Here is a 16,602-nt window from a genome sequence, read left to right as displayed (position 1 = left end):
ACAACTTATTTGCTTGAGTCCAAACTATTTCAGATTTCAACAAGCTACACTGCAAGAGTTGCAAGAGTTTAAACCAAGACAGACAGATACATCTTGACCCAGTAAGCATGATCCACACACTGAAAACAGGCTATTTGGCTTATTCAAAATGACCAAGCACTGAAGACACAATTGAAGACAAACCAATGTCCGTATAGGGGCAAAAGAACAACTCTCCATAACTACTGCATACTACTGAGTATCTGGCTAGAGCATTTGCCCACTTAAAAGCTATAAACAGGTCATGTGTAAGCATTTGGAATAGTAGCCACTTCAGAAGCAGCAGCACTGTCATTGCATGCAGTCTCGCCTGAGGTGGGCTCCATTTGCACACTGGAAGGGAACAGAACAACCATGGGAGTTGGGTTAGAAAGCAGTAATCTGCCTGTATGAAATCTTTGTTTGGGAAGCAGGAGTTAGGATGACTAGAATATGGCTCAGCTTCCTTCAGTAGCATCTGCCTGAGAAAGGCCTTAAGTATCTCCTCATAACTATACCACACTTGGGTGAGGTAGTGTTGGTGGAAGCATTTGTTACTGAGCAGCTCATCCATGATGGCTTTTGTACACATGTATTTTGTATTTGTGCTGGCTAGCACCTTGTTTAATATTTCTTTTGTTCTAGGAAAGGCTGAATGGACAACAGGATTCCGACTTCATTATGCTAGGCTACCTGACTTATAGTAACTGAAGTTCACTGCCCTGTGTGTCCTCTACCATAACCTAATCAAAGGTCCTCTGGTAGGCAAACCTTCGGCTATTGGGCAACACAGAAATTAAAAAAGAAAGAAAGAAAGAAAGAAAGAAAATTTTTTTATTTTTATTTTTTTAACTAACTTTTTTCCATTTATTTGTCTTGTAACACACACTTTCACACCAGTGGGACTCTGCTTTTAACCTCTACTGAGTAGAGGAGCAGGCACAGGCTAGTCTAGAACAATCACAAAGCTAGACACAAAAAGGGAAAAGAGGCTATGGAAGGACAAGACTCTCCAGTGGTGGTGACCTGCAAGCTGTGTGCAATGTTTGTTTTCTTGCCTGAGAACAACATGGCCTACACCTGCAACAAGTGCAAGTTGATCACGCTGCGGGAAGAAAAAGTCAGTGGACTGGAGTGGCGACTGTCGACCCCCCGGGGAATAAGAGAACACGACGAGTTCTTGGAAAGAATGGGGGAACTACAGCAGCAAAGGGAAGACCAGAAGCTTGAAGAGCAACAGCAAGATGAGGCAGTGGGAAATGCTGAGATGAAGAAAAATGGAGTAGAGGATACTCCTTGGAAAAGGGTGACAGTTAGGAGAAGAAGAACTAGATGCCACTCTGCACCAGTGGAAGCAGTGGAGCTGTGGAACCGATTCCAGGTACTTGCGGATGAGACTGGAGGACAGCCTGCAGAGGAAGAATCACAGGGGAACCTGCATGAGAGTGAGCAAGAGGCTGAAGGTCAGTCAAACAGAGGCGATGAGACCCAGGCCTACAAGAAGAAGAAGAGAAGAGTGGTTGTGGTGGGAGACTCCTCGCTGCGTGGGATCGAGACCCAAGTATGTCGCAAAGACCCATGGACTCGCCAGGTATGTTGTCTCCCGGGAGGACAGATTAGAGACGTGACTGAAAGGTTGCCTGCACTCATAAAGCCCACTGACAGGTATCCCTTTCTTCTCATCCATGTGGGAACAAATGATACCGCCAAGCACAGCTATGAAGAAATCACATCAGACTTTGAAGCTTTGGGAAGGAAACTCAAGAACTTTGGGGCCCAGATAGTTTTCTCATCCATCCTTCCAGTAGTTAGAAGAGGGATAGAAAGGGAACAAAAAATACTCCGGGTGAACGACTGGCTACGAAGGTGGTGCCGATGAGAGAGATTTGGATTCTGGGACCACGGGCTATACTTCCTGGAAGATGGGCTGTTGGCTAGGGATGGGTTGCACCTCACAAAGGCTGGGAAGACTATGTTTGGCCACAGCATGAAGAACTTCATCAGGAGGGCTTTAAACTGAATCCTATGGGGAAGGGAGATGTAATGTTGGGGGTAACAATGGACGTAGGCGCATGCACTGCAACGGAGAGAACAGCTCTGATAGCACCCAATAATAGTCTTCAGACACATGTAGGAAGAAAGCCAGACTATGAAGCACATGGTCTTCGATGTCTATATACTAATATATATATATATATATAGATATAGATATAGATATATATATATATATATATATATATAGATATATATTATATCTATATAATATATAATAGATATATATTATATCTATATAATATATATATATATATATATATATATAGATATATATATATATATATATATATATATATACATTATATAGTATATATAATATACTATATTATATAGTATATTATATATACTATATAATGCCCAGAGTATGGGAAACAAACAGAATGAACTTGGAACTCTTAATACAAGAGGGAAATTATGACCTGATAGGTATAACTGAGACTTGGTGGGATGACTCTCATGACTGGAATACAGCAATTGAAGGATATAACTTGTTCAAAAAGAACAGGAGGAACAGAAAGGGAGGTGGGGTTGCACTGTATGTGAAAAATACATATCTCTGCACAGAAATACAGGAGGAGGAGCTTGGTAGCCCTATCGAGAGCATCTGGGTTGAAATAAATGGAGCAAAGAATAAAAGGAACCTGGTGGTCGGAGTCTACTACCGGCCATCCAATCAAGGAGAAGACGAGGATGAAACTTTTGAAAAGCAAATAGCCAATGTTTTAAGGAAGCATGATGTAGGAGTAATGGGGGACTTCAATTTCCCCGATATTTGTTGGGAGACAAATTCTGCAAAACATGGCCCCTCCAGGAAATTCCTGACTTGTGTGGCGGATAACTTCCTCCTACAGAAAGTAGAGGAAGGAACTAGAGGATCGGCTATCCTTGACTTGATCCTAATCAACAGAGATAGATGACTTAGTGGATAAAGTAGCAGTTATAGGAACTCTGGGGGAAAGCGACCACGTTGTACTTGAGTTCTTGGTTCTAAGGGAAGCAAAAGCCGAGTGTAGTCAAACGCGTACCCAGGATTTTAGGAAAGCTGATTTTAATGAACTCAGAACAATGATCAGTAAGGTCCCATGGCAAGCGACGCTAACGAGAAAAGGAGTCCAAGATGGGTGGGAGCTTTTAAAAAAGGAAATTCTCAAGGCACAATCACAAACAATTCCAACAAGAAGAAAAGGTGGAAGACAACAGAAGAAGCCAATGTGGCTTCACAAAAAGCTTAGAGATGACCTGAAAACAAAAAAGGACACACATAGGAAATGGAAAGAAGGCCAAGTAACAAAGGAAGAGTACAGGCAGATAGCACAGAATTGCAGGGATGGCGTCAGGAAGGCTAAAGCTGAGAATGAGCTGAGGTTAGCGAGGGATGCTAAAAACAACAAAAAGGCTTTCTTCAGCTACGTGCATAGTAAAAGGCAGAGGAAAGAAATGGTGGTTCAGCTATTAAATAAGGATGGCAAAACGATAACAGATGACAAAGAAAAGGCAGAGGTGCTCAATTCCTACTTTGGCTCAGTCTTCTCCCCAAAGAGGGTCTATGACCCCCTTGGCAAAGGAGAAGTACAGGCTGAAGGGGCAGGATTGCAGCTTGAGATCTATAGGCATATGGTCAAGGAACACCTAATTACTTTGAATGAGTTCAAATCTCCAGGGCCAGATGAACTGCATCCTAGAGTAATAAAAGAACTGGCAGAAGAACTCTCAGAACCGCTGTCTATTCTCTTTGAGAAATCATGGAGGACGGGGGAAGTGCCAGATGACTGGAGGAGGGCTAATGTTGTCCCTATCTTCAAAAAGGGTAAAAAGGAGGAACCTGGGAACTACAGACCAGTCGGTCTGACATCAATCCCTGGGAAAATTCTGGAGCAGATGATAAAGGAATCCATCTGGAAGCACCTTGACAACAATGCCGTGATTACTCGAAGCCAACATGGATTTGTCAAAAACAAGTCCTGCCAGACAAATCTGATCTCATTTTTTGATCAAGTAACCTCCCTTGTAGACCGTGGGAATGCTGTAGACATCATATACCTCGACTTCAGCAAAGCTTTCGACAAAGTGCCCCATGATATCCTGATGAGCAAACTAGCTCAAAGTGGGCTAGATGAAACAACGATCTGGTGGATCCACAGTTGGCTACAGAATCGGACTCAAACAGTGCTTATCAATGGGACCTTCTCAAACTGGGGAGAGGTAACGAGTGGGGTACTGGAGGGCTCAGTCCTGGGCCCAGTGCTCTTCAACATTTTTATTAATGACTTGGAGGAGGAGGTGCAGGGAATGCTGATCAAATCTGCAGATGACACCAAATTGGGCGGGATAGACAGAAACAAAATTCAAAGTGATCTGGATAGACTGGAGCGCTGGGCAGAAAACAACAGAATGACATTTAATAGGGATAAATGCCAAGTTCTGCACCTAGGAAAAAGAAACCAAATGCACAGTTACAAGATGGAGGATATGTGGCTCAACCACACTACAAGCGAGAAGGATCTTGGAATTGTTGTCGATCACAAGCTGAATATGAGCCAACAATGTGATGTGGCTGCAAAAAAGGCAAATGCTCTTTTGGGCTGCATTCATAGAAGCATCGCTTCCAAATCCCGGGAAGTACTAGTTCCCCTCTACTCAGCACTCGTTAGGCCTCATCTGGAGTACCGTGTCCAGTTCTGGGCACCACATTTTAAGAAGGATGCAGACAAGCTGGAGAGGATTCAGAGGAGGGCAACAAAGATGATCAGGGGACTGGAAACAAAGCCCTATGAACAGAGACTGAAAGAACTGGGCATGTTGAGCCTTGAGAAGAGAAGACTGAGGGGAGATATGATAGCACTCTTCAAGTACTTGAAAGGTTGTCACAGAGAAGAAGGCCAGGATCTCTTCTCGATCATCCCAGAGTGCAGGACACGGAATAATGGGCTCAAGTTACAGGAAGCCAGATTCCAGTTGAACATCAGGAAAAAGGTCCTGACTGTAAGAGCAATATGACAATGGAACCAATTACCTGGGGAAGTGGTGGGCTCTCCCACACTGGAGGCCTTCAAGACAGCCATTTGTCAGGAATGCTCTGACTTGGATTCCTGCATTGAGCAGGGGGTTGGACTCAATGGCCTTGTAGGCCCCTTCCAACCCCACTATTCTATGATTCAAAGAAAGAAAGAAAGAAAGAAAGAAAGAAAGAAAGAAAGAAAGAAAGAAAGGAGGGAGGGAGGGAGGGAGGGAGGGAGGGAGGGAGGGAGGGAGGGAGGGGAGGGAAGCTAGCTAGCTAGCTAGCTAGGCAAATCCAGATACATGCAAATGCATTCCTGAGTATCAAGACACCAACTGGTCAAGCAACCCTGGAGGCTACCTTTAAAATGGCCAATCTATGGCCTTGGCAGGAAACTGAAGCACCCTCACCTCAAAATAGAGCAACAGGTTAAAATACCACACAGACACTCCACCACGGTATCCTTTTGTTCCAAGTACTTCTATCTAATTGTCTCTCAGAAGAATGGCTTTTTAATGCTTAGTTCAGATTAAAAAGTACTTTTTTCACACAGTGCATACTTAAAACTATGGAATTCACTACCACAAGAAGTACTGATGGCCATCAACTCACACATTTTTAAAAGGGGGTCAAACAAAGGCAATGAGGCAATCAATAGTGACTAGTCATGATGGCTATATATTATCTCCAGTATGAGAGGCAGCATGCTTTTCACTGCCATTTGCAGGGGAACACAAGGAAGAGGGTACTATTGCACTCATATCCTGCCTGTTGGTTCCTCAAAGGCATCTAGGCATACATACTGATGGGTAGGAACTCTGTGTCCAATCCTTAACTGAGTCAGGACAAGTTCCTTTCTTCAGCTCTTAAAGTGATGCATTGACCGAAATCAAAGTACTGATTTCAACTTAAGAAGTTGGTCTGATCTTCCCACAGATCTTGCCACTGGCTCTTCAGCTTGGACCTTGATGATCAATTTCTCAAGAGCCAGCTCCCAAACTGATCAAACTACTTGCAGAGAGAAGACAGAGGTAGGGCAACTCAAATAGAAATGTGTCTTTGCTATAGAAGAACAGGTTGAAATACCAATCCTGCCACAGTTTTAAGCTCCAGATTGCAACCCTGGACTGTGCTCTGAAGCACATTCCAGATGGCTGACCTACTACTTGGAGGGTAAGTACACCCAGGATGCTTTGTCACCACCTGAACTGCTGCAGCTATGCAGTTGCAAGAAACATAGCAGACTGTGGGAGAGAGGAAGAGTTGTTCTTTACTATTCTATTGTTGTTTCCTTTTACTTATTGTTTTGAAATAAATATACGGTTAATGTTGTACACTCTTGGTGAGTGATGTGGCATTCAGTCAAATCCAGGTTTCTGGGTGGGGTGCTTGGAGAAGTGAGAAAAAAACCTTTGCCATTTATCAACCTGGGTGGCCCTTGGGTGGCCCATGGGTTACCCATGTATAGTGGAAAGCTTTTTCCAAGATGTCTCTGCCTTTCCCCATTTCAAAAGACGCCTTCCACCCTTCTTGTTGCTGACACACAAAGGGCAGCTGCAGCTAGTAAACTACTAACAACATTTCCCCATTAAACCAGAGGAACAGTAAACCCTACAAAGTGCATATTTTTTACTCCTATTGACAAATAGGAGTCAGATAAAGATCTGGGACTATGCAGTAAAATGGTATTTCATTCTAAGAGAAGAAACAATGCTTAAGAAATTATCTATCTAGAGAAAGGTGGAAACACACCAGTCCATGCTTCTTATGTCCCCACTCTATCCCTCAACATACCTTTGAGGACAACTTATTTTTTTAAACGAAACCTCTAGCCATCCAATTTGCAAATAAGAGGCATGAAAACAAAAGGATGTGTGGTTTGAAACAAGTTGTTAGCAACTAGGAGTTAGCAACTAGGAGTAAACAGCCTTATATTTGTTTAAATCACTGTATTATAGCAGTTTGTCACAGGGCACTAATAGTCTGAGTTACATATTGTGTTAAGGTAGTTTTTCGACTTTCCCACCCACTCAAAAAGCACCAGGAAAATACGATAGTCCTATACTCTGCCCTCTAGATCCCCATATGCATGATGCAGAACGGAGCACAGCACATGCACCACCGGAATAAACAGCTTCCTCCTCAACAATATTTTACAAATTTCATGAAAACACAAGACATACAGTGGTGCCAGGAGAAGAAACTGAATGCACAAGCCCAGAGGGCCCAAGAATTCCTCTATATCCCACAGTTAGTGTTTTACCTAGATAATAAGGTAGGGGACCAAGGAAATTATGAATAGGAAGTTCCCCCTGTGCTCCTGTCCAATATGTTGCTATCTGCTTTGCTACTCATAGAAATGATGCAGAACAAAATTAGATGTTCTAGATCCTGAGATACAATTTTTACTCAGTTTCAACATTTTCAATTTATTTATTTACTTGTTGCATTTCTATACCCACTAGCTGAAAGCCTCTGGCCAGTTTAAAAAACAGCATATCAGTGCTTTCGGGCACACCAGCTTGTTAGAAGATTCACTTAGCAAGAAAGGAAACCAACCACGGCCTGGAGGTCATTCTCCCCTCACTCCACTCAAACATATATGCATATCACATATAACCTTAGGCTCATGTGTTCTCCACAGCACTGACATTTAGAGCTGAACTGCCTGATGATTTCCAAGGAAGTTTCTTTAGAAGGAGAACCATGGCTTCACTCCCAGCTATCTGAAGTTTAACATACACATACACACACACTTACTTTGCTGGCACAGTCTGTAATCCTCCACTTCTATTTTGAACATCCTTTAAAGAGAGGAAATAAATGCTAAGAAACATGGGCCCAAACTCCAGGCTTTTATTTCACCTTTCTTGGCTGGCTTATTTACCCAGCAGCTACTCACACCACATTGACTTAATGGTGTTTAAATAGTTCACATTTCATCTGTGCAACCAAAGGGGTTTGACACTTGCTTTCAAAACCTCCCACCCATCCATACAATCTGAGCTGCCTTCCCTCCCTCCCCATGCTTTCATTTAAGTCTCATTGGAAGCTGACAAGCCAGACTCTATGGAAAGTTCAATGCTATCCCACATAGAAAGATGGAACAGATTAGGCAGAGATAAACAGAAGCCAGAGGGCATGCAAGTTCAGTAATTGAATTTTGCACTCACAAAGGTCATTAGACGTGTTTCCAGACAGATTTTCTCCAGTATTCCTAAGATTTAGCACTGAAAACATCTTTAAGCAGATTCCCCCAAAACCAAACATCTCTTCAACACCAATATTTTTAAGGAAGAGAGGAAGAAAGCTGAGAATTATCTTCAGAAGGCTTTGGACTACAATGGTACAAACCCCATAACATTGTAAGAAAAGCTTTAGACTATCATGGAACACCAGAGGTTAGCCTTCAGAATGAAGATACTAAAAATATTTCAAGTATCTGTCATAAATTCATAAACATTTGTGATATTACAATGTAAGTAGTAAAATGCCACAGCTACATAACTGTATAGAGATGTAAACGCAATGGCAGAGGTGTCGAGATACAATGGAGGGGGTACTCTACAATCATGGTCAAGACCATGTACATTCATGGTCTTGGTCTAGGGCTGGAACCTAAAAAAGCCAACAGAAATTCCCAATAAACTCGGGTTCAGTAATACAAGATAAGATTAACTATAACTCATCCACCTTTTTGTCCTCCGCTTCACCTCAAGAGTTCCTTACCTGTTTAGTTGCTTCTTGGCTGTATGTCAGTTTTTCAATTCATTCTCAACTGTTTTTCAACAAGGTACTTTCAAGCTGACAGATAACAGGCCAGCTACCTCCTCTCCACTATAAACTATACCCACAGAAATATTTAAGATCAGATTTAATCCTATTAGAGAGAAAGAGGGAAACAAAGTGATACACTACAAAACGTTTTGAAAAGTGCCAATAAGACTTGGGGGGGGGGGGATTGACTGTAAAGCCAGAATAACTGCTAGATAAGTTAAATTCCAAACATTATTTACACAGCTCCAGCTTCAATAATCAGATTCTTGTGCATATATATTAAGGCTATACAACCTGCATGTGTAGCCTACTGTCTCAAAAAGCACTTTCATAAATTATTCAGTTAAGTTTCATAAGCAGAGCTAAGTCAAAGTCTTATCTAGTTTAGCATCCTATTTCCCACAGTAACAAATCAGATGCCTATGAGAAGTCCACAAGCAGGACATTAAGTTAACAGCTCCCTTCCACTGTTGTACCTCAGCAACTGGTATGCTGTGTCTGATCTTAGAGATAGCATGTAGCCATCTCGACTAGCAGCATGTAGCCATCCCAACTAGTAGCGATTGATGGCCTTATCCACCATAAATTTGTCTTAAACTCTTCCAAGTTGCTGGCCACCACCACATACTGTGGTATGAAATTCATAGTTCAACAATGTGTTGTGTGAAGAAGTATTTCTTTTGGTCTGTCCTGTATCTGCCATCATTAACTTCACTCAATGGCCCTGGGTTCTAGCCTCACAAATGACATATAAACACACACACACACAAAATTATCTTTGTTTTTCATATAAAGTAAGGCCTAATTAAAAGCTCTGTCCTAAAAAGTATTGCATGAAAACTCTAACCAACCATATGGTCACTCATTTAAGTATGTAGTGTTCCACTTTGTGAAATGCTCAGAAGACGCTAGCACCAGATTCATATAGAACTATATCTAAGTGATATGGTTGTCAGTTTCCTGAGGCTGAATCCGATATGATTCAGTAACACTTGGATCACATGGGCTGCTAGGATCACGTAGGTCAGCCAACCCCAACCTGCTGCCCTCCAGTTGCATTGGACTAAAACTCCCATCTTCCCCAGCCAGCATGATGAGCACTGTAGTCCAACACATCTGGAGGGCAACAGTTCGGGAAGGCACTTCCACACCAGCCTCCCTCCCCTTCCAGGCTGCTGACACTGACATGGGCAATTCAGCCACCCAAACACTATAATGGCAGGATGGGATCCAGGCACAGGAAACCAGCTACATGACTCTGGTGTAACATATGAATCCATCGTAAATACATCTATCAGGGGAACTGTAGAGCCGTTGCTAACAGATGGGGGCAGGGAAGAAATAGCTTCATTTGAAAATAAACAGTTTCTCTTTTCCAACTAAAACACCTTGCGAAGGAGTCACATTTCTATCTTTATTATTTGGTGGGTTGTCTGTGCCAAGCTCTTTAAGTCTATATTTAAAGTAAATATTTCAACTTGAGTAACAAAGTGAAAGATTTAAGTCAGAATAAAATATGGCCTTTCAAAGAGGGAAAACTTTTGCTATTTGAAGTTCTCCTTGTATCTGCTCAAACTTAATTTGGGGCAGTGAGACACTGCCAAGAGTGTGAACAGAAAGGATACAGGCTAGCTTGCCCGTATAGTTCTGTTCTTGCCTTTCCTGACAACTCCCATCCTATTTCAGGTCCTAGCATAGGCTGTCAATGGTCTAGCAGTAATTACTTAGTACACCTGAAACGAGAATGCTCAAAAATTATTTTTGCTTTCAGTCTAAACTTTGCACCAAGCTCCAAACTGCAACAAGAATTTGGGAAGTTCCATCAGGGTCTTGCTTTTATACAACACATAAGTCAACCATCTCCCCAGATGGGCAATTTTTCCTCGACACATCGTGGCTAGATTGGAATCAGGCATACATGAAATGTGATGGGAATAAACATTCCAAACCATTCCATAACCTACCAACCCCCCTCGCCCATACACACACACACACACCAGCCCTGGAGTTACTGGCAACACCCTTCAGCAAACTATTTGCTGCTTCAAAGCAAAAGGCATATTTTAGTCCTTAAATTAAACTACAGCTTTCTGCATAAACAGAAGACCAGATGGGCTGCATGCTTAATGATGATACATGCAGCTAGTTTACAACAGCTTTCGTGTGTGTGTGTGTGTGTTCATCCTGCAAAAATATATGATCAAATGTGGAAAACTGAAGCAACTGCAGTGGTGGATGGCACTCTAGCCCAGAAATGTGGTGCCCTCCAGATGTTTTGGACTACAACTCCCTGCATTCCTGACTATGGGCCATGCTGGCTGGGACTGATGGGGGTTGAAGTCCAAAGTATCTGGAGGGCAACAGGTTGGAGAAAACTGCTCTAGCCCACACGACAAACAGCTTCTCTTCCCCATTCTCATTTCCCTGGGGGAAAGAATTAAAGGTACCCAACGTTCTTTTGCAGCAGTCCTTTACAAGTCAAAGATGTAGCTGTATAGTATCTGCAAGGCCTTAAGAGAATGGAGGGGAAGGGTCAGTTCATGCCTTGTACCAAGTACAAAATGCTTAAATGCACTTGAAAATAAAGATCCCTAGTGCATTCTGCCCATTACAACATGGCGCTTTCCCACACGCTTAAATTACATTTCCTGCTGTTTGACAGGCTGGGCCTCTGGCTTTGCTCAGCAAGCTCCTGCAATCCCCCCACACACAAGGCTTTTGGAGGATTTCAAGGAGGTATTTGATTTCTATTAGGGTTAGAGGACTGGTTCCGCCATTAAGGTTGGGTCTGCACATGCAGGAAAATGAGATGGAATGAGGGGTAGAATGGACTACACTACTTCAGGCTACAGAAGGACACCACTTTTGAATGGAAACCCCCACCCCACCCCAAAAAAACCTTTAAAAGCAATGTCACAAGTCCATGAAAATATTAAACTAGTACATGTGCGGAAAAGGTTCCCTCACAGCCCTTTGCAAATAGAAAACTAGCACAGCAGGTGAGCAGTTTTAAGCAGCATTTAAGAATGTGATGCCCCCATCTGTACTCTGATGTAGTGCGGTCCATTCTAACGTCTCATTCTGCCACATGTGTAAACTAGGCCTGGAAGTACAATGGATAAGAACAGGCTCTGTGTTGCTCAGTCCCACTGGCATGGCTGGCCTGGTAACTGAACCAATGTACCAACAGCATTGCTTCCGGGATGGACTCCAAGCCAGTGTGGCAGCCCATAGTACAGGAGCCTCCCAAACAGGCTCCAGTGGCTCAGCAAACATATAAACTCTTTCACCACGGACATAAAAAAATTGCCAAACTGACTGAAAGCTTTGGGTCTTTCTGAAGCTGCCTGGTGTAAATGGGCAGAATGACTTTGCCAACCCACCCACAAACCTCTTAGGGAAATTAAATCTGGCACCCATCTTCAATGAAGAAAAGAGGGTGGAGGAAAGAGAAAGGCTTCTTGTAGTTCAGCATAGTAGGACACAAAGGAGTCAGTCTCTGTTAAAGGATTGAGCCTTTGTCCAGACAGAGGAATGCTTCACTACTAAAAAGCAGTTTTAATCACATCACAGGCAACTGAATGCTGAATCTTAGAAGAGCAAAGTAGATGATTTTTACATGGTCTATGTATAAATATTTCAAGGGAGAAATTATATGTAAATAAAGCTGGAATGTTAATATCCCATACTAAATAACTTACTCTTTGATTCTGACACCATCCTGCCATTTGTATGCTCATCAGTCTTTCATTCAGCCTAAATTTGCTAATGATATGATGCTTACGATCTGCACTATGTTGAATATCTTTGGCATCAGATGCTAAGAGAGACAATGGTTCTATCATCCCACCCAAGTCTCAGAATTCCCATGTAATTATGGCACAATCAGTGTTACAAACAGAAGAACTCTTGTGGGTGATGCAATATTGTCATCCAATACAAGTTACTCCTGTAGAGGTCTTTCGGCCTACTAACCCGCCCCTGAATTTGCTTTTTAAAAAACAAAGATCAGCACAAAAGATGATACCAACTTCCCACTGATCTATATATTTTGTTGAGCAAATGGCCTTAGGATCCTGCCTTTAATACTGACATTCAAGTCTTGTACAAGTTTAGTTCAACCAGGATCATGCTGAGTGCTTGCAGTTCATTCATTCCTTGTTTTAGTAATAAGCAACTTCAGTTTCTATATTGTATTTCCTTCCCCATTAAATTCCATTCCCATGTTAGTTTTCAATATCCTAAGTAACTGACCTTGTCCATGTTGTCTCACTAACCTTTCCAAGTTTTCCATTCTTAACTGCACCATTCTAGCTGTAATACAAAATTGGGTCTTCTCATCCATGAGTGATAATACTCTGCAGTACATTCAGGAAATTGATGCATGAAGGACTCCTTATTTACACAGCCTGATGTAACACAAACGTTTGCCTTATAGTGAAATACACTTATCTGTGAATCATATTTCAGTTATGCTGGAATTAAAATGAAGAGGAAGAGAACACCTTGGCCCAACTGGACTGCATGTATTGCTAGAATTACTGGATACACTTGACAGGGAATTCCAAAATGGTCAACATGGCTACCTTTGCTTTTTCCACACAATCATTTGGTGAAGACCAAACTCACAAGTTTCTGATCCAAGTCACTTTTTCAAGTGAGTTAGGCAAATGCATGGAATTCCAGTAAGACAAGGGAGCTGAAGGCAGAGAAGGGACAAAGCACTCCATTCCTCTTTTGTGCCCTGCACAGAAAATAACTGGACTGCCAGAAGAGGGAAAAGCCCTCTCCACTGTATGCGGCATAGGAATGAAGCTCTGTCCCTCCTCTGCCAGCTCCCAGCAGTGAGTTAAAAAAAAAGGCAAGCTAGTAACTTTTGTGGGCTTATTTACAAAGCTGAATTAAAACAAAAACCTTTCATCTTACATTTTAGTTTATTCTCTTTCCTGAAATTTTGTCAAGTTACACAAATCAGGATTTTTCCTCTTTTGAGTTGCATTCCTTCTTTCCAACTTTTTAAAGTATTCGCCAGATGTTATCCTGAGCAATAGGAATAGGAAAGTTTTGAAACCTAAACAAGAGGCGGAACTGCCACCAAGCAGCTGCTATTTTAAGCAGTTAAAAAGATAGTAAGAAAGCTTCCCACCTTGTCAGGGTTGCATGGGTACAAAAAGGTGTGTTTCCCAAGTGATCTGCCTGATAGAATGTTAATACACTAAGAAATGATCATATCTAAATTAAAAGTATTCCGAGGCGCAGTAGCAACTCTCGCCCTCACTCTGCCATTTTATATCTTCTTACAGTTTCAGTGCTTGAATATAAATATAATATAATATACTATAAGTATAGTATAGAATATATAGAATATAAGTATAATAATATACTAATGGATTCATTTCGAAGTTCAAGTAGACATAGTACAATACACCATAAAGACACAAAGGGTTTCAGCCACAAATATTTAAGGGCTAGATGTGCCTAATCTCGTCTGATCTCGGAAGCTAAGCAGGGTCAGCTCTGGTTAGTACTTGGATGGGAAACCACCTAGGAATCAGGCTTCCTGCACTGAGCAGGGGGTTGGACTCGATGGTCTTGTAGGCCCCTTCCAACCCTATGAGTCTATGATATTAGCAAATTCACAGTCATGGAAAACCTATTTTCCCACTGAAGATTAAAGTAAACCATGAAAAGGGAGAAGTCTTCTCTATTCTATATTGTTTGCAATGAGAAGCCAAGAATTTTGAGATGTCATTAACTGGCCCTCCAATGCCCACTTAGAAGAACAAGCTAAAAATACCCACTTCAGTCATTTTACTCATTTCCCCCCTCCCCTCCCCCCCCCATGAGATTTTTATAAGCATGACACTCTGGTAACAAGAATACCCAGGTTAATGGAGGGTTGCATACATAAATTATGAGCTCCAAGCCAATATTGAGACAGTGAGATTATAATGACCACAACCTGAATGAGTCACTTGGGTAAAGACCATGTCACATCCTCAAGAAAGGTACTTGAAAACCAACATATTATTTAGCGTAACAAAATTATGACAACACAAAAAGCACTAAGAACAGAGCTGAGATGTCTGTAAAGTGAATTTAAATCCTGCTTATTAGCAAGTACCAAGAGACCAATGCCAAATGAACACAGCGTGCATGGTGTGCACTCAAGACACCGTATCTATGAACACCATTTAAATAACCAGATATTTTGTGAGGCTAATTCAATTTAGACCCCACTTATCTCAAATCTTCAAGTCAATAGAGAACGGAGTGATGCAAGGACCAATCTCTGAAGCCTCTGTTCTCTAATTGTGACGCATTATCAAAGCAGTGACAATGAGGCAAAATATTATTGCTTCAAGCAGCAGCAAGCAGCATAAGCACATAGAAGTGCTTCAATGAAATGTAGAAAAGGCTATCATAAAGGCCTTGTAATGATATGCCTTTACTCCTATGTGCAACTTTAAAACCAAGAACCTCAAAGCAATTTATAAAATTCTGCCTTGAAATGCACTTTGTCAGAAAACTGCATTAAAATTACACAGCAATTAATAAACCACCACTGAAGGATTGCTTTATTATGTTGAACAGTTTCCACATTTAGTTCACTAAAATAATTTCAGCTTAGGTCTATTTTAATAAATGGTAAACTAGATGTAAAGAACAATATTGTTTAGGAACCTGGAATGTCAGATCAATGAATCAAGGTAAGCTGGAGGTGGTCAAACATGAGATGGCAAGATTGAACATCGACATCTTGGGAATCAGCGAACTAAAATGGACAGGCATGGGCGAATTTAATTCAGGTGACCATCATATCTACTACTGTGGGCAAGAATCCCTTAGAAGAAATGGAGTAGCACTCATAGTCAACAAAAGGGTGGGAAAAGCAGTACTGGGGTACAATCTTAAAAATGATAGAATGATCTCAGTACGAATCCAAGGCAAACCATTCAACATCACAGTAATTCAAGTCTATGCCCCAACCACTGAGGCCGAAGAAGCTGAGGTTGATCGGTTCTATGAAGACCTACAACACCTTCTAGAACTAACACCAAAAAAAGATGTCCTCTTCATCATAGGGGATTGGAATGCTAAAGTAGGAAGTCAAGAAATCACCGGGATAACAGGCAGGCATGGCCTTGGTGTACAAAATGAAGCAGGACAAAAGCTAATAGAGTTTTGCCAAGAGAACATGCTGATCATAGCAAACACTCTTTTCCAACAGCACAAGAGGCGACTCTACACATGGACGTCACCAGATGGTCAATATCGAAATTAGATTGATTATGTCCTTTGCAGCCAAAGATGGAGAAGCTCCATCTTTACAGTCAGTAAAAACAAGACCTGGAGCTGACTGTGGCTCAGATCATGAGCTGCTTCTTGCAAAATTTCGGCTTAAATTGAAGAACGTCGGGAAAACCACTAAACTGTTCAGGTATGACCTAAATCATATCCCTGATGAATATACAGTGAAGGTGAGGAATAGATTTCAGGGATTAGACCTGATAGACAGAGTGCCTGAGGAACTATGGACGGAGGTCCGTAACATTGTTCAGGAGGCAGCAACAAAATCCGTCCCAAAGAAAAAGAAATGCAAGAAAGCCAAGTGGCTGTCTGATGAGGCTTTACAAGTAGCTGAAGAAAGAAGGGAAGCGAAAAGCAAGGGAGAAAGGGGAAGATATACCCAACTGAATGCAGAGTTCCAGAGAATAGCAAGGAGAGACAAGAAGGCCTTCTTAAATGAACAA

The 16,602-nt window shown here is 41.8% G+C and overlaps 1 protein-coding gene across 17 annotated transcripts in view; it reads right to left on the bottom strand.

The window, feature by feature from the left end:
- Positions 1-16,602, bottom strand: part of RAP1A (RAP1A, member of RAS oncogene family) — a 137,832-nt gene that overhangs the window by 101,568 nt on the left and 19,662 nt on the right. For 5 of the 17 annotated variants that reach the window (XM_084853449.1, XM_084853440.1, XM_084853438.1 and 2 more), the window contains one exon: positions 7,832-7,875. The exons of 10 other annotated variants lie outside the window; for them this stretch is intronic. In XM_084853449.1, coding sequence (XP_084709575.1) covers positions 7,832-7,875 — 44 coding nt within the window. Of the gene's footprint in view, positions 1-7,831; positions 7,876-8,800; positions 8,952-16,602 lie in introns of all 17 variants that reach the window. 2 more of the 17 variants (XM_084853437.1, XM_084853442.1) reach the window with 2 other exon arrangements.

This window comes from Heloderma suspectum, chromosome 4 (assembly GCF_057233095.1).
Source record: "Heloderma suspectum isolate Gila_16-S chromosome 4, 16-S_ref, whole genome shotgun sequence".
NCBI classification, from domain to species: domain Eukaryota; kingdom Metazoa; phylum Chordata; class Lepidosauria; order Squamata; family Helodermatidae; genus Heloderma; species Heloderma suspectum.
The sequence above is the reverse complement of the archived record's forward strand: the minus strand, read 5'-3'. Positions and strand labels throughout refer to the sequence as shown.